Here is a 26,980-nt window from a genome sequence, read left to right on the forward strand (position 1 = left end):
AATAGCTTACTTGTATCTCTATGTTTGTCTTAAAGAATGCATCCCAGAAGGCTTAAACCCAAATGAGCTCAGTAGTTGTCCAGGGACACTGCCTACGTCTATGAGTCCCACAAGCCCCAGGAGCTTTTGCAATGAGTACCACAGTTTCCTCACTATCAAATCATCATCCCACATCTGATGAGACATTTGTACATCATGACAACTATAAAAAGTAACTTTCCAGAGCTTGAAGGGGAAAACATCTAGCTTTTCTTGCCACAAAAGGAGGCAGATACAGTATTTTTATGGTACGATCCAGATTCCAGAGACAGAAATAATCCTGACTAATAAGGGAGAGATTATCTCTAAGCCATAAAATAAAAAACAGAAAGGCATTGTGTCCACAAACTACTGGCATAAAAGAGGAAGTAGCCAAAAGGCATTTGTACCACTCAGAAAATATGTGAATCACCCATGTTTATGCAAAGATCTCAGAAGAATGCCTGTATGGGACCTGGAGATTAGACATCTGGTACCTCACTGATACCAGGAAGAACTCCTGGAGGCTCCTCAGTATCAGCTGACTGTTGCCTGGTGCAGAGTCCACAGCTTTCCAGGATAGGGGCAATGGAAAGACAACAGTGCTCTTCTATGAACTCTGCTGAGGAAGCCTCAACCACAGAAGAGGCTTTGCAGAGAGTGTCAATCAATAATGACTACACTCATCATCACCACCACCACCACCATCATCTTAACGTTCTCCTGAGTCTGGGCTCCCAGACTTGAGCAGAAAACGTGTATGAGGAAGGAAAGAGCAGAGGGCACATATCCCCCAACACTCATTCATTCATTCAACTAATTTTTGTTAAAGTCCTTCTGTACGTCAGGCAATAATGTTATTGAGCCAGGGCTATAGACATGACTAAGCAAAGACCCTCCCCTCATTGAGTAAGTTTGTATGTTAGTTGTGGAGAGAGAGGCAGGAACAAGCAGACAATAAACTTGTAAACTGATGACACAATTTAAGGAGGTGATCATCAAATGCTATGACAAAAATAATGAATAGAGCAGGAGCACCTTGCCTGCCAAGACTCCCTCAGGAAGCCTTCTTGCTTGATTTTCCAGGTTAATGCAGTATCAAGATTACCCTACTTGGTGAGACCAGTGGGAATACGTGTCCCGTAGAGGGTGCTCGCTTCCTGGGTGCCCAAAAGAATCCTTTGGGCTATCAAAAATAAAAAAGAACTTCATGTATATTTTAACTAAAAATGTTAATGTTACTAATGTTTAATTACTATAGATAATATATGTGTATGTGTATGTGTATATATATACCTATAGCAAAGACAATACACATTATCTATAGTAAAAATAATATATAGTACACACATGCATATATGTGTATACACGTATATAAATATTAATAGTACAATGTATGCATTGTCTATATGTATACACACATATAGATTAATTTCTTTTTTTAAAATTTTTTATCGAAACAGGGTCTCACTATGTTGCCCAGGCTGATCTCGAACTCCTGGCCTCAAGAGATCCTCCCGCCTCGGCCTCTCAAAGCACTGGGATTACAGGTATGAGCCACCACATTCAGTCAGATTTAATTTACTTTTACAAGTGAGGAACATGCTCAAAACCTTTGAAAACTGTGGACTAAACACTGTTATGGACAAAGGAGCTCATCTGTGCCTCCACCTTTTAGAACATGTTTCACCAAGACTTGGGCACAGAATGGGAACATATGACTTTCTATGTCATGGCTTCTCTGGGTCATACAGTGACACCAGATAATGGTGTTGCCTCCTTCCATCTCCAGGTTCTATGCTGAACACTGTAAGTACATCATCTCAGGCAGTCCTCAAAAAAATCCAATGAGCTGTGACTATTTCAGCATCATTTTACAGATGAGGAAACTGAGGTTTAGAACAGTTGTGAGGGTTGCCTATAAAAGCAAGTCTTGTACAATCCTGTGTTGTCCCAAATGGTGTTCCATGAGAAACAAGTCAGAAACTAGGAAGTCTCTAGACTGCCTTTTGGTTAATGGACTTACTGGCCCTCATCTGACATCCTTTACTCTGGTGAAGAACAGAACCTCTCTAAACTAAATCACAGGGAAGGGCTCACATTAATTCAATCAGCCGGAGCAGTCACTTCCAGTCCTTTCAATCTAGGGAGAATATTGCTGGGCTTGTCTAGGGAGCTCATTTTCCATCTAGACCTTAGGAACAGAGATAGTGGCCAGGAAAGCTTTCAGGCCTCCGTCTCCCCACAACGCAAATCTGTCTGACAGTGTCACAAACTTTATTCTCTTTTCTACCCCCTAGCCTTAATTTAGTGTTCCAGTGTCTGAAAGACAGTTCTACAGCTAGTAAATGGCCTATGAATAGTAATTTATCTACAAAGAACTAATTTTGGATAATTATCAGGGGAACAAATTAAATTTCCCTCTGAGATTAATTTAATCACACTATTTTTTTTTCTCCAGGGTGTTTAGAGGCATATAACATTTTAAATAGTTGCAATAAAATGTTTACTTTCTTTTTGTGAGATCTAAAAAAGGACTGAAAATACAGACAGAAAGAGAGAGAGAAAAAGACCTAGTATATGCCTTCTCCAGAGAGAAAAGAAGAAGACATACAAAAGAGAAAAATAAAAGAAAGCAAAAATTGTGTTTCAGTGGGACTTCCCTGGGGCATCGCTAATGATCTGTTTGCCTCCTATCTCTGCTGGGCCAGAGCTCATCTACGCCTCCTCCTTTTCAATCAGCTGGGGATCTAGGGAGTCAGGCCTCAGCTTTGGTCCACAAATTCATCTCAGCCTGAGCTTTAGGGATCTTATATGTTCAGAGTGGGCATTTCTTTGAGTTGAGGTGGGAGCTGGCTTGTTCAAGCCCATTTCCTGAACTACAGGGGATTCTTTGGACAACTTAGTACAGGTGGATTTCTTTGTTTATTAGGTCTGAAAATTAGACCATATTCATGCTGCTGTGTAGTCTGGGAACTAAGCCAAATTTCAAGACCTCAGTGTTTACAACAATAAGAAAGACACAACAGCAAAGTCCAGTTAATGAGGAAAAGCACCCATAAAGAATTGCCCAAAGAACCAAAGAGTTGTAATAGCACACTATACACAGTCTAATCCTCCCTAGCACTCTACTTCTTATACTAGAGTTCTACATAAATAACACCACCTCAGGGGTAGCTATGCAATTTTCTCCTGAACCCCTAAGGATCAGATGGAAAAAGTACATGCAATTGTGAGCACTCTCTGTCAAGCCCAGGGGGTACTGGAGCAACTGGGACCCTGATCCACTCATGAAGGTGTTCTCCCGCAACAGTCCTAGCCTTTCCTGGTCTCCAGCCCCTTCGCAGCCAGGACTGGGGAGTAAATCTACATTCAGACAAACCCACAACACCTGGCTTTGTGTTTTTTGTTTGCTGAGTGGCTTTTGTTTGGGAGTAGAGGTGTTGAGAGGGAGAGAAGACTGGGAAATACAGAAGGAAAATTCTCTACATGGGGCAGGTAGGGGAGGGCAGGGAAAAGAAGAGTTTTAAAGCATCTTCTATCATTAAAACCTATCAATAATAATCTATGAATAAAGTGCCACTCTTTAATTTTTGTGATTATATCATGCACAACGGGTTTGATGAATTTTCACCAAATTTGAGGTTATGCTTGAGCTAGTCTGAGTTAAATAAAGACTACCATAAATTTGCTTTGTGGGACTGACAATGACGTTCCCTGATTACATATACAAAAATAGGCATTTGTCTTCTGTAGGAACCAACATGGAGATTCAATAAGAAGCCCAGGTGGATGCTGAGCGGAGCAAGAGCTGCACGGTGAGAAGATGCACAGTGAGTCTCCAATCAAAACTCACTAGGCCAGATCCTCTAAGTCACTGAACTGATTTGCAACTGAGCCACTTCTACGGGAACAACTCTAAGTACCAGGCTCCAGGTCAAATAACAGTGTGACTTAGTTGTTTAATAGTTAATGATCCACCAGAGCATCACTAGGAAGGCCAGCTAGGAATAATTGTAAATGTACAAAACTGTGAAACAAAGCAAACCAGGTCCTTTCCCCTGTTCCATGAATGAATGGCTCTAGCTGCAGCTCCTGGACCTCCTCCACCATCTCATTTCACTGCCTTCATAATCCTCTTCCCTAGTGCATTCCTCATCCATGTTCCTCTTCCTGATTCACTCCATCTGGCATAAGGGTTAGAAAACAAAGTTCATCCAGACACTTATGCAAGTGTGTCAGTTTTTGAGGAGGAAGAAGCCAGAGAAGTCAGAGGGTATGGAGGAACAAAATCAGAAGGCTTGTCACAGGAATAGATAGATGACTGTGCCCTGTATCCCTCCCTCTGAGGGTCACCAGGGGTGCTATCAATGAGATAAGGGACTTGAAGGGCTGGAGGAGGCAAAACCTAGGGGTCTGTGGCCTGAGCCCTTTTTTAGAAACTGATTTTCCCCAAATAGTTAATATTTCTTGTTATAACTCCACAAGATATCAAGCCTGCTTTAGGTATTCTCTTCCCACAATTGTCATTTCCAGTACTGTAAAATGAGTTGCCCTCAGTAAGGAAACTGAAACCCAGAAAGGCTAAAAGGCACTTGCCTTGGCTGAGCCAGAGCCATGGCCCACAGCATGCCCTGGGTTTCTAGGAAATTTTCTGATTCCAGAACTATAGAAAACCTGCCACTAGGAAGGAAGAAGGGAAGGAAGGAGGCAAGGAAGGAGGGAAGGCAGACATACTGTACTGAAAGGAACTACTTATATGACAAGACACATCACCTCAAGCCTTAAACTTAACACACACAGGTTAAGAACAAAGACCTTCCTCACAAACCCGGTTTCAGAAAAGCTTCAAGAACTTCTTAAAGACATTTTTCCCAAAAAATCTACTCATATTCACCACAATGAAACAACAATCCAGTTAAATAATACTTGAGTGAGCACAATTTTCCCAAGAGATATTTAGGAAAAAGTGAGGGCTCAGAGTCCTGAATCTGAAAAGTGATTCCATGTTTTATCAACTAAGTGACCTTTCTCTTAATTCCTCCAATCCTTCATTTCCCCCGTGTAAATTTGCACGGGAATACCTACCATGCAGAGTTGTTGTGAAGATGAAATGAGATAATACATGTAAAGTGCCTAGCACTGTGCTTGATAATTACATACTTTCCCCGTCCTGCCCCCACCACCACCTCTTTGCTTTTGCCAAAATCTTCCAGGCACTACTAACTAAAATAAGAAGAAAGAATCAGTTCAGAACTTCTGAAGCTCAAATATGTATATGAATCATTTGGGGTTTTGTTAAAATGCAGTGATACACCTGTAGTTCTCTGGTGGGGCCTGAGAGTCTGCATTTTTTTTTTTTTTTTTTTTTTTTTTTTGAGATGGACTCTCGTTCTGTTGCCCAGGCTGGAGTGCAGTGGCTTGACCTCGGCTCACTGCAAGCTCTGCCTCCCATGTTCATGCCATTCTCCTGCCTCAGCCTCCCAAGTAGCTGGGACTACAGGCGCCCACCACCATGCCTGGCTAATTTTTTGTATTTTTAGTAGAGACGGGGTTTCACCATGTTAGCCAGGATGGTGTCGATCTCCTGACCTCGTGATCCTCCCGCCTCGGCCTCCCAAAGTGCTGGGATTACAGGCGTGAGCCACCGCGCCCGGCCAAGAGTCTGCATTTCTAACAAGCTCTAGGTGAGGCCAATGATGCTGGTCTGTCTGTGGACCACACTTCAAGAAGCAGAGTATTAAAGAGCTCTAAGAGTTTTGATACGCACAGATTGCTGTGATATAGGAAAGGTTGCATGCAGCTTTTTCAAAAGCTGATGTAAGTTAAATTAGTACAAAGCCGAGGGAGTCCCATTCCTGCACTAGAGACTATGAACCTTAGGAGGTACTGGATTCCCCCAGTAGGCCATGGAGTCGAATCAGTGTCACAGGTGAAACGCTGAAATGCCTTACTCCGGGACTTAGGCTAGAAGTACGATGTGCCCTTTTGACTCAGCTGAAGATATTTTTCTAGACTTCATTTTCAATCCTTTAAGAAAAGTATATTGGAAGGGGAAAAAAATAAGTGAAAAATCAGATATTTTTCCCTGCATTTTCAATTTAAGCTCTGGCAAATAAAAAGATCAGATCAAGCATCAAGTTGGAAAACAAAGGAACCATGGAGGAAATTCCACAGGTATGTGGAAGCAAGGAGGAGCATAGCAGGCTAAGGAGAAGGAATAGGGATCAAAGAAATTCTTATTTTTAAAAAATGTACATCCCAAAACGCATAGGCATCATTTTCACAGGCAATACCATGTAGGCCCTGAATGGTTTCAGGAATTTAGTAATAACTATTAGTTGACAAAACATAAATGCAAAACTATTCCAATGTCAAAATACCTTATTGATTTCAATAAGCCTATATAAAATTCACATTTGAATTAAAGAAACAACAAAAATTAACTGCTTTTCATATTTAAAGCATTCAATTCCAATATACCCTGGAAGTACTTTTCAGTGAGCTCATCATCTTCTTCAGTCAGTTTAGGTTTAGATCTACTTAAATGTGACTGGCACATGACTTTCTGAGTAGCCAAATGGTTCCCCAAATCCAGACAGGGATTCAAAGTACAGTGCAAATTGGGAAATTTTCAAGCCAAGTCAGGTCACTTTCACACTACATAAATGAAACATGGTATTTTGCCATTATTTCACTCTCTTTGAAAGACCTTTATTACCAGTGTGAACGACTTTAAGAAATGCATTTATCTCTTCCTAGAAAATTGTCTTCCTTACCCAGATACAGTGAAAATGTTTATTATAAGCTAACATTACTTAACTTTGTAATGTCTTATACTGTTATTTCATTTATGTGTGTGAAATGATCTCAAAATTCCAAGAGCTCCTGAAGGGCTGAGACCTTATACGTTTTTAAGTGTCTAGAGCATTTAACAAAGTGATAAGCAAGAATTACTCAATACATGCGATATAGTTTAGATGCGTGTCCCCACCCAAGTCTCATATTGAAATGTAATCTCCAGTGTTGGAGGTGGGGCCTAGTGGGAGGTAATTGGATCATGAGGGCGGTTTCTCAGGAATGGCTTAGCACCATCCCCCTTGGTACTGTCCTTACAATAGTGAGTTCTAGTGAGATCTTGTCATTTAAAAGTGTGTGTCACCTTCCCACTCACTCTCTAGCTCCCACTTTCACTATGTGATGTGCCTGTTCCCCCTTCACCTTCTACTATGATTGGAGGATTCCTGAAGCCTCCCCAGAAGCAGATGCTGCTGTGCTTCCTGTACAGCCTTATAGAACCAAGCCAATTAATCCTCTTATAAATTACCCAGTCTCAGGTACTTCTTTACGGCAATGCAAGAACAGTCTAAGACAACATGGCTGATAAACCCAACTGGAAAAAATACAAAATAATATATGAGAGGAAGACAATTCCACTTATGAGAAAATAACATGAGTTAATATAATTTTTCATAATTAATGACGCATCACAATAATTTTCAGTACATAACCTATAGAAGTTCTTTTGCCAAAGGAAGATAGGCACTCGCATAAATATAGATTTTTCACATTATTTAGCACAACATGCAGTTTATTAAATTTTTCATATCAGAGTGCAAGGGAGAAAAAAATCAAATATTCTGTTAGCTAATTTTCTCACCTAGAAAAGCATTTCTTTTTCTGCAAAGCATTGTAAAGAAGTTCAGCTCACTTGTGCTTCTAACCTCAAAAATGTCTTTCTTAGGACAATGGCGTTTTTGTGGTATTGGGTCTACAAGAATCTTTGAAATATCACACGTGGTACTAAGTGGTTTGCAAGAATCACAGGGATATGACTTGGGGAGGAATCTTCAAAGTTCAGTTATTCATTCTATCCTTCTGCTTCCACACATGTAGAAGTAATTTAAACCACTACTATAATAGATGTCTTTAAAAAAAAAAAAAAAAAAAGCCTTTCTGCTTATTAAGACAAAGAGCAATATTACTACATAATTAAACAAAAATTGGGCTGCCGGCAAGGACAGTTCATTATAGAAACTGGAAATAGTTAAGTAAACAAGATGTAATGATTAATGGCCCAACAGCAACCTATAGGGAGGTCTCTAGTGATAAGATGCATGGCTATGTTCTTAATTGTGTTGTGCTCAGTATTTTTATTACTAACTTAGATCAGTGATTAATCCAGGTTGCCCATTAGAATCACTAGGGGAGCTGTAAGAAAAAAAAAAAAATGCCTGGACTCCACCCCTAAAACTCTGATTTAATTGACCCATTTGTTTAACTATCAATGACAACGCAGAGATATGCTAAGTCCGCATAGATATGATAATAAAAGGAATAGTTTAATGACAGAGTGTCTATTATGTGCCAACAAGCCCTATGACAAGCAAGATATGGAGATAAATGTGACACAGTTCTTGTCATTAACAATAAAAATAAATTTGAGATTAATAGATTCAACAGTCACTGAAAAGACAGTGCAGTCTTAGACTGTATTAATCATCTTTCTCTACTTCAAGATGGTCAACTAAATTCTAGACTATTGTGTTTGACTTTGGAGGAACCCACTTGAAGAAGTTACAGAAAAGCTGAGGCTCTTTGAATAGAAAAGGAATAGCAGGTGATTTTCCTGGAGATCTGTTTATTCAATGAATTTGTGTTTGATAATTTTAAACACAAATATCAGAAGTGTTATTGCATGAAACAGAAGACATGTTTGCTCTGCTTTGGTCTCTGAAGAAAAGCTAAAACAATGTTAAATAAATCAAGAGAATATCAATTTGGTTCAACTGATGGAAAAAATTACCTAATGATTAAAACTACCCAAACACAGAAAAGGCTGTTTGGGGAGGTAATGAGGTCCCCTCTTCTAGAGGGATATAAGCACAGACAGGATATGGAGTTGGTTAGAATTCTGTAAAGAGAGTTGAATGGAAAAGCTTTAAAGGATAATTCCACACTGAAATTCCACAGTGTATTATAGTTAGGCTAATTTCCTTGCAGTACCTAAGAAATCAGGTTTTTCCTTTTGTATAAAAAAAAAATAAAAAAAAAAAAGCCCTTCTTCCCTAAACTTTTGGACAATTGGGACATAATGATGTCACCATCTATTACATACCTAGATGACACCTGAACAGCCACATCTGTAATGATGTGAATTGACAACCAAGGAGCACACATAAAACCCAATACAATCAGGACTGCTAGAGACACCAAGTCAAGGGTATCAGGAGCCAGAGCTTTAGATCACCCATCTCGGCATGTGACTCTGATTGCTGTCCTCTGCTTAATTCCTCTGAGAATAGTCTTTCATTATTCAAGCAAAAACATTCTTACAAAACTGTATATACTTCCTCACAACTACAGCCTTACCCCTGTGCACACATTCATGCAATAGGCATAGATTTATTGACACATATATAGCCCAAGTCTTGGATCATTTTTAAAGTATTAAAGTATTTTCAAGTTTAATGCCTAAGTAGCTTACTTTTGACATAAACCTGCAAATTGTATACTTGATGTATTAGTCTATTCTCATGCTACCGTAACAAAATACCTGAGACTGGTAATTTATAAAGACAAGAGGTTTAATTGGCTCATGGTTCTGCAGGCTGTACAGGAAGCATAGAGGCTTCTGCTTCCGGGGAAGCCTCAAGAAACTTGCAACTATGGCAGAAGGCAAAGGGGAAGCAGGCACATCTTACATGGTTGAAGCAGGAGCAAAAGAGAGAGGGAGGAGGTGTTACACACTTTTAAACAACCACATCTCAGGATAACTCACTCCCACTATCATGAGAACAACACCGAGGGGATGGTGCTAACCCACTCATGAGAACTTCATCCTCATAATCCAGTCACCTTTACTACGCCCCACCTCCAACACTAGTGATTACAATTCGACATGAGATTTGGTGGGAACACAGATCCAAATCATATCACTTGATAATTGCTATGAGAGAAGATTTTAAGTGCTCCCATCACAAAAAAAAAATAAGTTATGTGAGACATGGCATATGTTAATCAGCTCGATATAGCCATTTTGTAATTTATACATATTTCAAAACATCACGTTGTGTGCTATAAATATATATAATTTTTATTTGTCAAAAAAAAAGAAACTACATAGAAAGTCAGGTCTAAAATGTGACAGTAATCTGGGCACTAGTTTCATAATAGTGGACGTGAATGTAAGACTACCTTGTTACATAAATCATTTGACCTTTCAACAACAAAATGTACAATATGATTGTTACCATCTTTTAGCAATATGATTCCCAGAACCAGACAATTTGGTCCAGTAAAGAAGATTGCAAAACAAGATAAAAACCACTTTGAAACCGTTGGGGTTCGTGGTTTTTCCGTTAACCTCTCAATTGTTACTAAACTTGCCCAATTTCATCCACACAGTTGATTTATGGATTATTTTCATGAACTATTTGCCAGCAAAGGAAACTGCATTTATAGTTCCTTCTTCACAAGTAACTTACTCTTCTTTCTATGTCATCTTTTCATTTTTCAATCTTACATTTATTCCATTATAGCCAAGCTATAATAGAGCAAAATTCTATGATCAAAAATTGCTTATTTTAACTCTTACAATTCCAGTTACGTATTGCTTGTATACTTTTCAGTTTTGTAACATTGCAGTGAAGAAAGTAAAAGTAAAAACAAATAAATAAGCCAAATCTGTATTTTTTTTACTTAAAATTTACTTCTCAAAGCAGATGGAATGGGAACTAGTTTATGAAATTATCTCAAGCCTGGAACAGGTAAATAACAAACAAATACCTCAGAGAACTTACCTAGATTATTCAATTACTTTAATGCGCCATTTTAGAACATTTAGGAATAGAAATTCAGAGGCCAGAAAAAAAAAAAAAAAAAGATTAAAACAGGCAAACTAAATTAGGGCAACAAGAAATCAGACGAAAACTTAGCCAAAGAATAACACTATTTAAACAAATCAGATCTCAAAAAGATTAAAAAAATTTATGCTTTCATGCTCTTGAATCCAGAAAGAAAATGAATTTGAGACATATCCAACAAATATCTTTTCTCCTACAAGTAAATTATTTATAAAGAAAAAATTAAAACCTTTGCCATGTCAAACTTAGAATAACACACACAGATATTAACAGCACACAAAACAGAAGCCATTTTCAATGTTTGCTAAAAAGCCACTGTTACTATGGTGAGGCCCCAATACAAAAAAGCAACAACTAACAACCAGAAACCCGTAACAAATGCAAGTTACTGGTGCTTTCCATGACTAATTCCAACTTGTCACACTGCTTGTCATCACCTGTACTCTTTAGTTGGTGCATCCGGTCATCAGGCCTATAGATGAGGATCCACATCATGTGGGCAGTACAGCTACGCTGCTCAAGAAGAATACAGACTCAAATGTCCCATCAGTCTGGGGATGTGTTTCAACACTGTGACATCCCAAGAGTCCCCCCCAAAGAAAATATTCACAGAGTTTTATCTTTCCATGGATTTTAAATACATATCTGAAAAGCCAAAATATGTGAAAAGATTGATTTAAAAAATAGTTGACCAAATTTCAGTGAGCCCGGAAGCTTTTACACTGCTTCTCTTCTCTTTATTGCAAGCTATTAATTGAATTAGCTCTACCCAACTCCCTCTTTTTTTTTACAGTTTTTTCCTGCCCTCTGACTTTCAAACCTCAACTTTTTTTTTTTCTTTGAAGATTTTATTCTTCATAATCAAGTTTTACATAAAGCCAATCCCAATACCAACTTAGGGTGATAATATAGGACAGTAACAGCAGCTGAATTTCATGTTTTAAAGCAAACCTGCATTTTGATTTTTTTTCCGATTATTTCATTCTTTTTTTTTCTTTTTTATTATACTTTAAGTTCTAGGGTACACGTGCACAACATGCAGGTTTGTTACATATGTATACATGTGCCATGTTGGTGTGCTGCACCCATTAACTCATCATTTACATTAGGTATATCTCCTAATGCTATCCCTCCTCCCTCTCCCCTCCCCACAATAGGACCCGGTGTGTAATGTTCCCCTTCCTGTATCCAAGTGTTCTCATTGTTCAATTCCCACCTAAGAGTGAGAATATGCGGTGTTTGGTTTTCTGTTCTTGCGATAGTTTGCTGAGAATGATAGTCAAACCTCAACTTTCTTAAAAAATTAAAACTGCTTTCTTGAGGTCCTCCAGTTACTTCCTTCTATTAAAGATGCTTTCCCTTAGTTCTCAACCTCATAGGCATCTACTATTAGACCTGTTCACCACTCCCTCTTTCCTGAGACGTTCCCTTCCTTAACACTTTCCTCCACTGTCCTCTCTTCGTTCACCTCAATCTTTGCTGTCCTCTGCTCCTTCTTAAGTTCTTTCCCTCCCACTCTCTAACAAACTGAGTTTCCACCCCATACCTCACATTTAGCAAGTTCCCTCACTGTTTAACAAGCCCCACTTCTCTCCTAACTTACAGTCAAATATCCTTCCAGCTGATATTCCTAAGTCTACAGCTCCTACCACACCCAACTTCTGTTCCATATTAACCTGGCCATTTCCATTTGGGGATTTGGCCTATTTTATATGGAGGACAAATAAAATCCCTTTTCACTTTGTGACTCCCCAGCCCCTGAGAGCCAATTACCTCATGTTTAAACTCTTCTTTTAAATAGTATGGTGTCACCTACCCAAGCCATAATTCCTCATGACACTCTCTCACCTCCCTTAGCCTGTAGTCTAAGGTCCGACTACAGGCTTTTGCTCCTGCCTCTCCTTGCTAACACTGGTGGTACAAATAAACAAACAAGGCAGGAATCATTTCCCATTCCCTCTGGCAAAACTTCCTCAAACATTTTCACGTACTTTGAGGTCTCCTTTCCCTAGCTTTACAGCCCACATCACAAAATTAGAATTTTGCAGCACCTTTTCATTCTTAACTATTATTAGTTTCATTCTAGTGTGCTGGGCTTCTCTTCCTGAGTAGATTATATTTGCTCCTTGAAAGTAGAAAGCAGAATTTGTACCCCCTTTCTTTTTTTTTTCTTTTTTTTTTTTTTTTTTTTTTGAGACAGAGTCTCGCTCTGTCACCAGAGTGCAATGGCACAATCTCTGCTCACTGCAAGCTCCGCCTCCCGGGTTCACACCATTCTCCTGCCTCAGCCTCCTGAGCAGCTGGAACCACAGGCGCCCGCCACCACGCCCAGCTAATTTTTTGTATTTTTAGTAGAGATGGGGTTTCACCGTGCTAGCCAGGATGGTCTCAATCTCCTGACCTCATGATCCGCCAGCCTCAGCCTCCCATAGTGCTGGGATTACAGGCGTGAGTCACCATGCCCGGCCTGTACCCCCTTTCCTAATAGCTCCAGTAGCACTCAACACACTGCTAGTCTAAGCAGGCAGGTCCTGTAGCATGCACTTTGGGGCCCACCTAAACATACTCTGCCTACACTAGCTTCTTCATGTATTGTTATCCCTTTGAACTTTATATGCTTTTTGCAAGTTGCCTCAAACATTCTTTGGAAAATAAATGAGGAAAAGGCAACAAACATACATGTTGTTAGGTATAGAGCAGGTATGTTGTGAATATTAAATTTTGAAAATTATTTTTATTTCTATTAAATAAAAGGGGACAATGAGTGGTCTATGCACCCCACACACAGGAACAGGAAATTTTCCTGTTAAGCCAGTCTTTTCTCAGAGAAACACAGATACATTATTATGACATGGGCCTAAAGAGGCCCAGTGACCATCTCGGCTCACACACTGAGAATGATGGTGAACCATGTTTTTCTACTCTGCTCTCAACCACTTAGATTCTGAGTTAAGAGGAGAGAGAAGTTTGCTGACTGTGGAAACGTACTAAGTCCTGTATAAATGGGCGGGAAGGAAATACAAGGAGTTCATGCTGCAGGGAGCCTTAGTGGTGTGATTGTGGCACTGGCTGCTGGGAGTCGGAGGCACTCAACCATATGACTGCACTGAACGAACACTTCGGAAAATCCAAATGGGCATTGTTTTACCAACCACAAAACATCATGAGAGCAGCAATAGATTTCATCCAATAACTAGGATATCAACAAGGCGTTTTCAGATTCTAGGAATAAATTATAGCATTAGAATCATAATTTTTAGGTGGGACTCTTTCTTTCTAAGCATGTAAAACTACTGGTTAAATCTTCATCAATTTACATAAGCCTATGCACTTCCTAAACGGGATCAATAATTCCACTCAGGAAAAAAATCCTTTAAAAACTGCCCATCTACCTTTGTGCATTAAATATATTCAGATAAAATTTATTAAGTGTTTTGGCTTTACTGAAGTTTCTGAGTTTGAGGCAGGATAAGTTCCTCATCACTCAAATGAGTTCATCTCCCTTCTCAAATTCTGTTAAAGTTCAAGAGAATTGAATGGGGATAGATCATGCCTGGGCCTATGTGACAGAGAGTGAGAGAACAAGAATCAATGGGAACCAGTGCTTTCCATCATTTTTTTTTGAACTTTCAAACAAAATCAGAAAATAGCTATAATTAAGCTAACACTTTTTCTGACATCTTTTAACATTAATACATTTTAATACAACTTCAACTGTTTTCATCACTTCTACCATTCACTCTGAAATCCTTTTAACAGGAGTGAGTCTGACTGTTTGACTCACTCACAATTTTTCTTTTAACCATTATTAACATTAACATATTTTAATAGAGCTGTTTTCTACTTCTATTATTCATTCCTTTTATTAACCAAGAAAACATTGAACTCCCTTCTAATGAGAATTATAATTCTAGCACTTGGCTCACTCTCCCTCTTCAATCCCATTTTGTCTTACACATTTTGGCAGTCTAAATCCCTCTTGTAATTTGATGTTTTTACCTTCCAGTTCTCACAATACCACGTCTAATTTACATATTAATTTGACTTAGAATCATTAACCTTATCTTTTATGTCCTAAACCTTTTATTTCTCAAAAGTGCTTTTGATCATTTTTAAGCCTGTGCTATGTCCTAAAATGTGATTTGCAGCTTTAGAGTTTGTTGATAAATGAAGGTTCTCGAGGTATTGAGGTATCTTCTGCCAGCCGTCCAGGAAAAAAGTTTGGTTGGCCAGGTTTAATGTTTCTGGAAATCGCACAACTTATCAGAGCCATCTGTAAATTTTTCTCCTAAATTCTTACCTACAAGAGCCCGGGGTAATATTTAAGGTCATGCTTAGCCTCACATTGTAAAATTGTGTATCTCCTTTATCTACCTTTGTCTTTAGAATATAAGAACTTTACCAGTATTTATGTGAGGCAAGGCAAAGTAATTGGGGTTTGTTTTGTTTTGTTGTTGTTTGGTTGATTGGTTTTTTGTTTTGTTTGTATTTTGTTTGTTTTCCAAGATTGCTCAAAAGAGCCACATGACATCATGAAAAAAAATATAGGTTTTAGAATCTGGCCAATCTGCATTAGAATTCCAGTTTTGCTGGAAACCATCATTCTCAGCAAACTATCGCAAGGACAGAAAACCAAACACCGCATGTTCTCACTCATAGGTGGGAATTAAACAATGAGAACACTTGGACACAGAGCAGGGAACATCACACACCAGGGCCTGTCGTGGGGTGTGGGGAGCGGGGAGGGATAGCATTAGGAGATATACCTAATGTAAATGACGAGTTAATGGGTGCAGCACACCAACGTGGCACAAGTGTACATATGTAACAAACCTGCACGTTGTACATATGTACCCTAGAACTTAAAGTATAATTTTTTTAAAAATTCCAGCTTTGCTACCTTTTAGTTGCATGACTTAGACAAGTTACTAAATGGAGCCCCATCTTCATCTCAGTGGGTTTTGTGGAAGATTGAAGTATGTTCAAAGTACCTGGTACACAGCTGGGTTCAAGCTGTACGAATGTGAGCTATTATCTGTGTGACCCTGAGCAAGTCACTTAAGTGAGATCTCAATGGCTTAATGTTTTCATATATTTAAAAAATATAATTAAAAAGTAAGAAATAAGAGTACTTCAAGGACTAGTTATAAGATTAAATAAGTTTAATACAGTACAGTGCTTAGAACCATGCCTTTCATATGGTGAGCCCTACCTGTTTTAAGCTATCATTATCACTATCTTTATTAATTATTATGAACATTCTCCCTGGGATATGTCTCCAAATTCATTTCCATTTGGAGTGATATTCTTTAAAGCTGGGCAAGACTGAGCAAAAGACACCAGAACGCTGCCTTTCTTAAAAGGATATTCCATTTAGCAGTTTAAAAAAAAAAAAAAGCTTAAAATCAGATAGGCATAGGTTCAAATCCCAGCTCTACTTAGACTAGCTCACAGGGTTGTCGTATTTTATTCTACTTTACTCCTTACAATAACTGTATTAAATAGGTGCTTTGATTATCCCCAACATACAGCAGAATAGACTGAAGCTGAGAGAGGCTCCGCAGCCCTCTGACTGCACAGCCAATCAGCCTTTTGGGTGTTCCCGAATCAAGGCAACACCACCTAGGTGTAGTGGGGGGTCCCATGCTCCTTCTAGAAGCATGGCAGGAACTCATTCCCTCTAAGCCACAATGGAAGTCCTTTATTCTGGGATATCTGTGCCCCTCTCTGCTCTGTAGCTTTTCTTTCTCCACTTTTGCTGTCACTCTTAGTTTTGCCACTCCATAGTGGATTTTGTTTTTATCTCGGTTTTTTTGTTTTGTTTTGTTTTGTTTTGACACGGAGTCTCACTCTGTCGCCAGGCTGGAGCGCAGTGGCACAGTCTTGGCTCACTGCAACCTCCACCTTCAGGGTTCAAACAATTCTTCTGCCTCAACCTCCTGTGTAGCTGGGACTACAGGCACACACCACCACATCTGGCTAATTTTCATATTTTTAGTATAGACAGGGTTTCACCATATTGGCCAGGCTGGTCTCAAACTCCTGACCTCGTGATCCACCAGCCTCAGCCTCCCGAAGTGCTGGGATTACAGGCGTGAGTCACCGCGCCCAGCCCATCTTGGTATGTTTTAACTCAGAAATAGAGCTACCTTGTTCAATCTGCTGTGGCCACGGGGTACTCTTCTACTGCCTCGTCATTATTAGGAAAACCCAACAGAAAACAGTCACAGCCACACATGCGCATGCTTTTGTTCAATATCATGAAAGCTCAAGAGAAAATCATGTCTCTATCATTAGCATTTTATGACTTTTAAAAGAAAGAAAGATCTGAAGCAATGGCAAATTGTTAACATCTATTCAATATGGGTGGTAGGCAAATGGTATGTTGTTATTCCCCATGCTTCTCTGTGAGTCTGCAATATTCCATTAATTAAGCAAAAATAATTGCAAATTGAAAAGAGCATACCATTTTACAAGGCACAAACATAATAAGGCTTTCCTTATAGGGTTACGACTCACAGAAGGAAAATACTTGTTATATATTGGAAAACAAGTAAATGAAGCCAAGTACTTAAATGCATAATTATCCCAGAGCAGATTAGTTATTACTGGGTATTTTTCTCAAGGTCTTAAATATACATGTATCTAGTTCTCTCATTTGGGACTTGATGGTCAAGACTTTCAGAGGTCATTCTCTACAGTTAAAGGACTGGCTATAGAATGGATGGAAAGGCATGGGGCCAAGTCTGGTGTTCACCAGGAGGGCTGAATGACCATATGTCAGGAGGCCATACAGAGTGACATTTGTCACCTTGGGGAATTATAGCCCTTCCCTCTCCCAAGCTAAGAAGCATGTTTATCAGCCTCCTAAGAAGGATTTCTTGTCTCAAGAGCAGACGAGTGTGTCAGTATACTGATCTACAATGAGAAATCTGTCATGAAGATGGCATATTGAATTACTACAGGGAAACCTACATTGAAAATCAAATTATAAACACAAGTTTGCATGACTAGCACAGCATGAAAAAAGAGAAATTTTAGCTACCTCTCCTAAATATTAATACATATTAATGTTAATTAATCATAATTAATCATAATCATAGTTGATTAATTATGATTAATTAACATTAATATGTATTAATATTTAGGAGAGGTTAATAATTAATAATAATCAAGCTATAATAGCCCAATGCACCCATCTCCATATATGGGAAAGATCTGCCAATAGGAACAACACACAAAAAACTCCATTGACCAACATTCTCTCTCCTCTAGCTGGTGCCTAATGGACACTGCCAAAGTTTGCCCCTGGGACTCTCGTATTTCTATGCTTTAATAGCCGTCAAACCCCTCTTTGAATTGAGACTTTCTTTCATTAAATGTGCTAGTAAACGCAATCATATAACAGGTCTTACAGGCCACATATCACCTACAGAAACAACTCTACCAGTTATCTATCTTTGAGCTTATAAAAGATTCCAGGTAGCAACTTAGATAGAGTCACAGAAGAATAAGAACTTTATGGCTGGGCGCGGTGGCTCACGCCTGTAATCCCAGCACTTTGGGAGGCCGAGGCGGGCGGATCACAAGGTCAGGAGATCGAGACCACAGTGAAACCCCGTCTCTACTAAAAATACAAAAAATTAGCCGGGCGCGGTGGTGGGCGCCTGTAGTCCCAGCTACTCAGGAGGCTGAGGCAGGAGAATGGCGTGAACCCGGGAGGCGGAGCTTGCAGTGAGCCGAGATCGCGCCACTGCACTCCAGCCTGGGCGACAGCGCGAGACTCCGTCTCAAAAAAAAAAAAAAGAACTTTATGAAGGCCATGATGTAATTCATGAAGTTGTTCACCACTGTAGCCTAAGACAGTGCCAGTCACTTAGTAGACATTTAATAAATATTCCTTACGTCAATGAAAAATGTCCTCACTTAAAATAAACTGTTCAGTACAAGCCTAAAGCCCGCACATGTAATCATTCTGTAAATACAATCATTCAGGACCTGGGAACTTTATCTGTTTTTTTCTTTTTTTTTTTTTTTTTTTTTTTTTTTTTGAGATGGAGTCTCCCTCTGTTGCCCAGGCTGGAGTACGGTGATACAATCTTGGCTCGCTGCAACCTCCACCTCCTGGGTTCAAGTGATTCTCCAAGCTCAGCCTTCCGAGCAGCTGGGACTACAGGCGCCCACCACCATGCCCAGCTAACTTTTGTATTTTTAATAGAGACAGGGTTTCACCATATTGGCCAGGCTGGTCTCGAACTCCTGACCTTGTGATCTGTCCACCTTGGCCTCGCAAAGTGGGATTACAGGTGTGAGCCACCACGCCCAGTCCAGCCTCATATATATATATTTGTATATATTATATATATATATATGTGTGTGTGTGTGTATATATATTTATTTAACTTCTGGGACACGTGCAGAATGTGCAGGTTTGTTACACAGGTATACACGTGCCACAGTGGTTTGCTGCACCCATAAGCCCATTATCTACATTAGGAATTTCCCCTAATGCTATCCCTCCCCTAGCTCCCTAGCCCCCGACAGGCTCTGCTACGTGATGTTCCCCTCCCTGTGTCCCTGTGTTCTCATTGTTCACCTCCCACTTAAGAGTGAGAACATGCAGTGTTTGGTTTTCTGTTCCTGTGTTAGTTTGCTGAGAATGATGGTTTCCAGCTTCATCCATATCCCTGCAAAGGACATGAACTCATTCTTTTTTATGGCTGCATAGTATTCCATGGTGTATATGTGCCACATTTTCTTCAACCAGTCTATGCCCAAATGATGGGCATTTGGGTTGGTTCCAAGTCTTTGCTATTGTGAACAGTACTGCAATAAACATACATGTGCATGTGTCTTTAGAGTAGAATGATTTAGAATCCTTTGGGTATATACCCAGTAATGGGATTGCTGGGTCAAAGAGTATTTTGGTTCTAGATCCTTGAGGAATTGCCATACTGTCTTCCAGAATGGTGGGAGTGGAACTTTATCTTACATATATTTTTCCACATTCAGCCTGAGTTGCTTAGAGAAAATCCCTCAAATGCCATTCATCAACCACCAGCTAATGTCACTACATCCATCCCCAAGTGCTACTAAAAAGGTCCATTTTCATATTATTCCTATGTATTCTACTAACCAGATGGGTACCAAATTGAGCTAAACATCAATTCTTGAGAAAGAAGAGATTTTATCATCTTCCCATGACAATAAGCATGCCAACCACTCTTAGTGGGAAATAACTAGTTTGTAAACATTACTAAGATCTGTATTTATGGAAACATATGGCACCTTGCTGTTAAAATGGTCCAATGAATAAAGTTTTTGGTGAAGTCATACAGTTCTAGAAGACATGCATCCCACTGTCTTTAGATAAGACCTATTCCAGTATGCATGTGTTATGTGTGTTTTACTCACCGCATACTGGAACTTTTCATTATATTCACGGTCATTGGCTTTCACTATCCGTTCCATTTCTAAAGAGAGAGAAACCAGGTATGAAATTAAATTGTAGGCCCACAGAAACAAATAACTCATTAAAACAACATCACTTAGGTTGCTTTGTTGTTAAGGTTGCAAGAATTCTTTTCTTTCAAATTTGAAGGGCATTGGCTTTTTCCAGAGTACATGTTGGAACATGTGTTGGAAAGTCACAAAATGGAAAGCTACAATGTTTCTCATTGTCCTCCTGATGCCAACCATAAAGCAAAACATTATGTGTCTCCAATTTCTATGTCCCTCTAGCACCGCAAAGACCCTTTCTCTTAACTTCAAGTGGTTCCTAAGAGAAGGAGCTGACAAAGTCAAATGCATCCTGACAAGGAATGTTTTGTGAGGTTTTTTGCTACAAAGTCACAAAATATAACATAGCCAAATAAAACCATACAGAAGTGGCCAGTGAGGTCACTGACTTTATGGTCATAGAACCAAAGGTGATATTTGTAAGCAGCCCAGGCATATTAAGAAGAATGACACATAATCAGGAAACTGAGACCTGCCCTTAGCTGGAAGTGACCAAAGAATAAAATCTCTTCTGAAAGCAAACACAAACACCCGTACATATAACAATATAAAAAGGACAATAAATCCAAAGATTATAACAGTGCAGAATAAAAATTTGCAGAGGGCAAGAAAAGACAGTGCCCCAGAAACACCAGCAGAACAAGTTTTGTAGTAAGGGTAGCAAATTCTTGCTCCATGTTTACTGAAGAGTTACTTCCAGAGTTGACCGAAGATTTAGGATGGAATGATGAAAGCTATGAGAAAAGAGTCAGCAAGGTAACCACCAGATGTCAATGCTGGACTCTCATGGCGAGTGACTTGACCCTCTCACCATTAAATTCCCTTAATCCCATAATTCTCCAACTGGGTAGGTGACAGGTGGTAAAAGGTGGAAGGACTGCAGTAAGAGTCTGAGTTTGGAGAAGGCACTTACAACCAGAGAGATAAAGGAGACTGCATGGTGGAAAGTAACTTGGAGACACATGTTGGGGATGGAGCAGGGAAGAGCAAAAGGAAAGTGAAAAAGAAGAGCTGGAAGCAGAAGGGAGACGAGGAAAATGAGGGAGATGAAGAGGGAGAGAAGGAAGGAAGGAATATATTTTAGCACCCACCATGAATTGTAAGAACAAATTTTTTCCAAAAGTCCAGGCGGAATCTCTCTGTAGCCCTGGTAGTTCAACTCCCAAGACTGAAGGTCACCTCTAAGGACTGCCCCTGACAAATGACACCCTGTCTTTGGTTATGACTGGGTTTCTACCATTTGTAGGGTGTTTTGTCTGTCCAGTAACCACCTGCATGGTTTCCTTCTTGCCTATCTAATAAAGCCAGTTCCCTGTGATAGTTCCTGTTTTCTAGTATGGCTCAACTAATTGCTGATAAGAATAATATTGGGCTGACATCAATAGTTGATGATACCTGAATGGGCTTGCTCCTAACCTGTAACTTTGAAATCCAGAACCCACCAGAAAGCAACCTCTCAACCACTCACCCACCTGAAGAAAACATTTCAAACCCTGGCTAAAAAGCACCATCCTCTCTTTCTTGCTGATGCCCCAACAAAGAATTAAAACATCAGATCCCAAAGTGGTACTTTGAAGGGTGAGGGAACCTAAATGCTTAAAAAGCTAGATAATTTATTTATATAACACCACCATAACCCAGAAGTAGTAAAATTGCTGTCAGGAAAGCAAAAAATATTACTGGGATGGTAGGAGCGAGAGTTCCTTCTGCATGGCAAAAGGTTAACCTGGACCACTGGTATGCTGCATGTAATTTGTAGATTATAGCAGCAAAACAAAAATCAGATATACTAATTATATATTAATTGGACTTAGCTTAGTTCATATACATTCAGATGATGATCCTTCTAAAATTTCACATTTATATGAAGCACATCCAACAGTAGAATTCTATAGTTCTCTACCTAATTTTACCCACTCCAAACACCAGAATCTTGACTCTGTGAGCCACATAGAAATTATCCTGGGCTGGGTGTGGTAGTTCATGCCTGTAATCCTAGCACTTTGGGAGGCTGAGGCAGGTGGATCACGAGGTCAAGGGATCAAGACCACCCTGGCCAACATGGTGAAACCCCATCTCTACTAAAATACAAAAATTAGCTGGGCGTGGTGGCACGTGCCTGTAGTCCCAGCTACTCGGGAGGCTGAGGCAGGAGAATCGCTTGAACCTGGGAGGCAGAGGTTGTAGTGAGCCGAGATTGCGCCACTGCACTCCAGCCTGGTGACAGAGCAAGACTCTGTCTCAAAACAAAAAAGAAAAAAAAAGAAACCATCCTGCCCAGCATCTCCATGTAACCACACTCCACAGGGATAGGGACTAGCCCATTCCCAAAGCAGCCAAGTAGTTTCTATGGTAGGTCAGTTTGGATCTTCTTTCAGGTATCCAAATTGCTCTTGTCCCACAAAACCTGATTGCAGCCAAGAAGCCCACTTTTCCTTCTAAATCCTTCTTAGTAAGTCTGAATTGTTGCCTCTGTTACTTCTATTAATTATCATCTTTCTGAACTAAGTCTTCCTGGATTAATTCTGGCAGAAAATTTAGCATCCCTTCATTAAGTTCTGCAAAATACAGGCTTTGGTTCTAAATCCCTACGGTTTTCTGTCTTTAATCTGACTATGCTACACCTGAATTATCTTTGTAGGAATTTCCTTTCTTCTCTGTGCTACCACAGTGTATGAGGGGATATAAAGACCTTTTGGCAATAAGTCACATCCTGGAAAAAGAGAAAGCTGAAAACAAATTCCCCATAACTATTCCCAGTGAGAATGGCTCAGAGGTTCAATGAACTAATGCCTGATACTTCATAGGCATCATGGGATCCTTCCATATGTAAGAGGAATGAAAGGAAACTAGTCACCAAGGGGTTGATGATCTACCAGTGTGAGCTCACACCTGCACAATTATCACTGAATGTGTCCACCTCCAAAAAGGAGTAAGGCAATATATAAGGATGTATAAAATATAGTAAACCAGCAAGTTTAAGGCGGACCAAAAGAGATAAAAGAGCTTCTGGTTTAAGATGGCCAGTTGAGTATGTCTTTTTCCTCCCTTCTTTCTCAGGTCCCACTGAAATTACAGAAAACATTTTTTTAAATTAAAAACACAACAGTGCTGGAAAACAAGAGTAGTGGCTAGCAGAGGTTCATAAATTTTGAAGAAAGCCTAGAGAATAAAATAGAAAGCAGATGAGATCATTTTGACTGGGAAAAAAAAGACAGAAGTAACTCTAGCCAAAAGAATTAGAAGAGTAATCTTCCCAGTGAGCCCAGAGCAGCTCTAAATTCAGAGTTGGTAAATACGAAGATTGAGAGTATGTTATGGACAGGGTGACAGGCCCAGGTTATGCCTATTACCTTGTCAAAATAATTGATAGGTTCCCCTTTCATTCTCAAAAGTGTCTCCATTTGATGATAAATAATATTACCACCTCAGAGTAATTAAAAAAAATAACTGAACCAATTGAGATCTCTCACACCCTTCTTTACCCACAAAGAGGGTAGGCAACACATCGGCGGGGAAACCAAGGGTGGGTATTCAGGCTGAGAAGGAAGAGCTCTGCCACTGTACAGCAGGTATAGCCAACTTGGCCCCTAGTAAAGCTTGCCTGACTGAGGCCATTGTGGAATTTGCCAGACTGCCTGACTAACCCACAGAAAAGCCTCTGTCAGCAGGCTGCTCACTCCTGTTCAAAGGAGAGGCCTGGCAGAGAAAAAGACCCTTGCAATGGCACTAATCTATCTAGTCCTTTATTTATAAATACAAATCAGTGGCAGCTGAGAAAAACCAAGAGCACAAAAAAGAGGGATTCAACAAGAAGAAACAATGCTGAATACAGGTAGAAAAGGGGGATTGGTTTTTCTTTTTAATTCTAATTAGTGCCTTGAATATATATACATAGATATATAGGGTTTTTTAGAGATACTTTTTTTTTTTTGAGATTGTGCCACTGCATACCACTCTGTCACCCAGGCTGAGTGTCACTGCAGTCTCGAATCCCTGGGTTCAAAAAGTCCTCTCACCACAACCTCCTGAATATCTAGGACTGCAAGCATGAGCCACCGTACCCAGCACCTCAAAGATATTTAAGAAGACATGGCATCCATGAAACAAGAACAAGCTAATATAAACAAAGAAAACAGAGAACAAGAAAAAGTCCCTAGAATTCAAAATATTTACTGGACACACTAGAGAGTAGAATGGACAAGATGGAAGATCAGATTGTATAAATCTCGCAAAATATATATCAAAATGACAAACAGAAGGAAAATGTGGGGGAAAAAACTTAGGATAAGGGAACATAGACAATGGATAGGTGAAAACAATCAAGTAAACAGAAGAAAACTGCCCTGCTCCAGAGTAAGAAGTAACTCTTCAAAGTGAAAGGGCCACCAAGTACCAATCAGGATGAATGAAAATGAACCCATAAAATTCTGAGCTCCAAGGACAAGGAGATAATCCCAAAAGCTTCCAAAAGAAAAAAAATGGTTAGCCTGAAACACAAGAATCAGACCAATATGACATTTCTCATCAGTAATAAGGATGCTAGAAGACGCTGGAGTGATTCTTTTCAGTTTTAAAGAAAAATATTTTGAAACTTAGAATTCTATACCCAGCCAAATAATCAAGTGTGAAGGGGAAATAAAGACATCTCTGCAAAAGTGTTTACAGACAACGACCATCTGCAAAACAGCTACTCAAGAATGTACAACAGTAAGACCTACTATTTGACAGCACAACAGGGTGACTATAGTCAATAATAATTTAATCGTACACTTAAAAATGACTAAAAGTATAATTGGGTTGTTTCTAATACAAAGGAAAATGCTTGAGGGGATGGATACCCCATTTTATATGATGTGATTATTATATACACCATGTCTGTATCAACATCTCATGTATAACCCATAAATATATATACCTACTATGTACTCACAAAAATTAAAATAAAAAATTTTACAAAAAAGAATGTAGAAGAGGAAAAATACTTGTTTAAATGTTTAAAGTACAGTAGGGGTGGAAGAAGATACAGAAGGAAGAATGATAACCGACCAGAGTCAAGAATGATAATAAAAATGGCTAATCCAATGACCCACACACCTGATCCAGGTGTGCCACAAATGCTACAGAATAAAGGAATGCCTGTCTATTGCCCTATTTTACAAAGTCTGTGAGATAAGAAAGTCAATTTATCAGCAAAAGTGCAATTATTAGTAGTTCTGATAGATAATAATAAATCAGTTTCTCAGGAAAAGTACAACTATTAGTAATTCTTGCCTCAGGCATTAATTTACCTAAGAAATCCTCATAAGGAAGTCATTGTTTGATATAAAGAACATAAAATAAGGTTTTTGGAGCTATGTTTTGTAACATCCCTAAGGATATCACCCCAAGACACAATTGAGAGAGGCCTACAATGGGGTCTCTGTACTCATTCTCTGTTGATCTGATTAAATCCAAGAATATATTTTGGGATATTTGAAAGAATGCATAAGCTATGTGTCCACTGAGTAATCATTCTTATTTCTATCAACTTCACTGTACTAAATACTACGTGACCATGAGCTTGATATTGAACTTCCTGGAACATACCTGGAATGCTGCTACACTGTATTGCTGGCTGAGTACAAGACCCAAAAGAAGTTCAGGTTGGTAATAGCATTTGCATCATTTTTTGACACCTGAGGAGCCTAACAAAAACATGTGCTTGGATAGGAAGGAAGCCATCCTTTGTCATTCTAGTGATCCAAGATAACAGCCATCAGCAGAGGCAGAAATCTCTTAGACATTTGTTTTGAATCTGCTCCAGAATATAGAAAAATAGATAAGTAAGCCTTCAAACTGCTACTCCATATAGGATGAGGAAAATAACCTTAAATCCCCCAAAATCATAAAACCCAATATAATTTGATGCCTTCCTCAACCAAATAGGATAGCAATGAAGCACTCATTGAATGCTTATCTTTAAGCCATGTACTTCCAGTCATATTCTCCAAGATAATTAAATAAGGATACCTCATTTATTTTAGGAAGTAATCATTTACAAACCAGTTAAATATTAGGGAACATTTACCAAAAAGAATAACTCAGTTTCAGAATAATTAATCTATGGCTCCCTACTTCCCTGGAAAAAAAGAATTATCTCACAGGGCTGATGGTTTGTTAAAGTCACTCCCGGTTTATGACTAAAAACAAAACTATATCTACTTATGCTTGTCTTTCCATTTGGAAAGGGGAGATACAGACAGAACATCCAAAATTACAATCAGATCACTAAGAAACAAGCTTAAAAGATGAGAGGACATAATACTATCCTGCTAGAATTTTTTTTTTTTAATAAATAGAGACAGGGTCTCACTATGTTGCTCAGGCTGGTCTCGAACTCCTGGCCTCAAACAATCCTCCCACCTTGGCCTCCCAAAGTGCTGGAATTACAGGCATGAACCACCATGTCTGGCCCTCTGCTAGAAATTTTTAAGTTCAATTAAGGTGTTATTCCCCTGTTAGGAAGATTTTTAGGACCCATAAAAACCAGAGTTTGATGAAAGAGTCCTCATAGGCCAGGCAGGGTGGCTCACACC

General features: G+C 39.3%; 1 protein-coding gene across 3 annotated transcripts in view; it reads right to left on the reverse strand.

The window, feature by feature from the left end:
* LOC116272700 (probable phospholipid-transporting ATPase IM) overlaps window positions 1-26,980 on the reverse strand; it is a 144,223-nt gene that overhangs the window by 93,185 nt on the left and 24,058 nt on the right. For all 3 annotated transcript variants that reach the window (XM_031661466.1, XM_031661464.1, XM_031661465.1), the window contains exon 3: window positions 20,298-20,356. In XM_031661466.1, the coding sequence (XP_031517326.1) occupies window positions 20,298-20,354 (57 nt within the window). In that variant the 5' untranslated portion in view covers window positions 20,355-20,356. The remainder of the gene's footprint in view (window positions 1-20,297; window positions 20,357-26,980) is intronic.

The sequence above is a fragment of the Papio anubis genome, unplaced genomic scaffold, assembly GCF_008728515.1.
Source record: "Papio anubis isolate 15944 unplaced genomic scaffold, Panubis1.0 scaffold165, whole genome shotgun sequence".
In the NCBI taxonomy this organism is placed as follows: domain Eukaryota; kingdom Metazoa; phylum Chordata; class Mammalia; order Primates; family Cercopithecidae; genus Papio; species Papio anubis.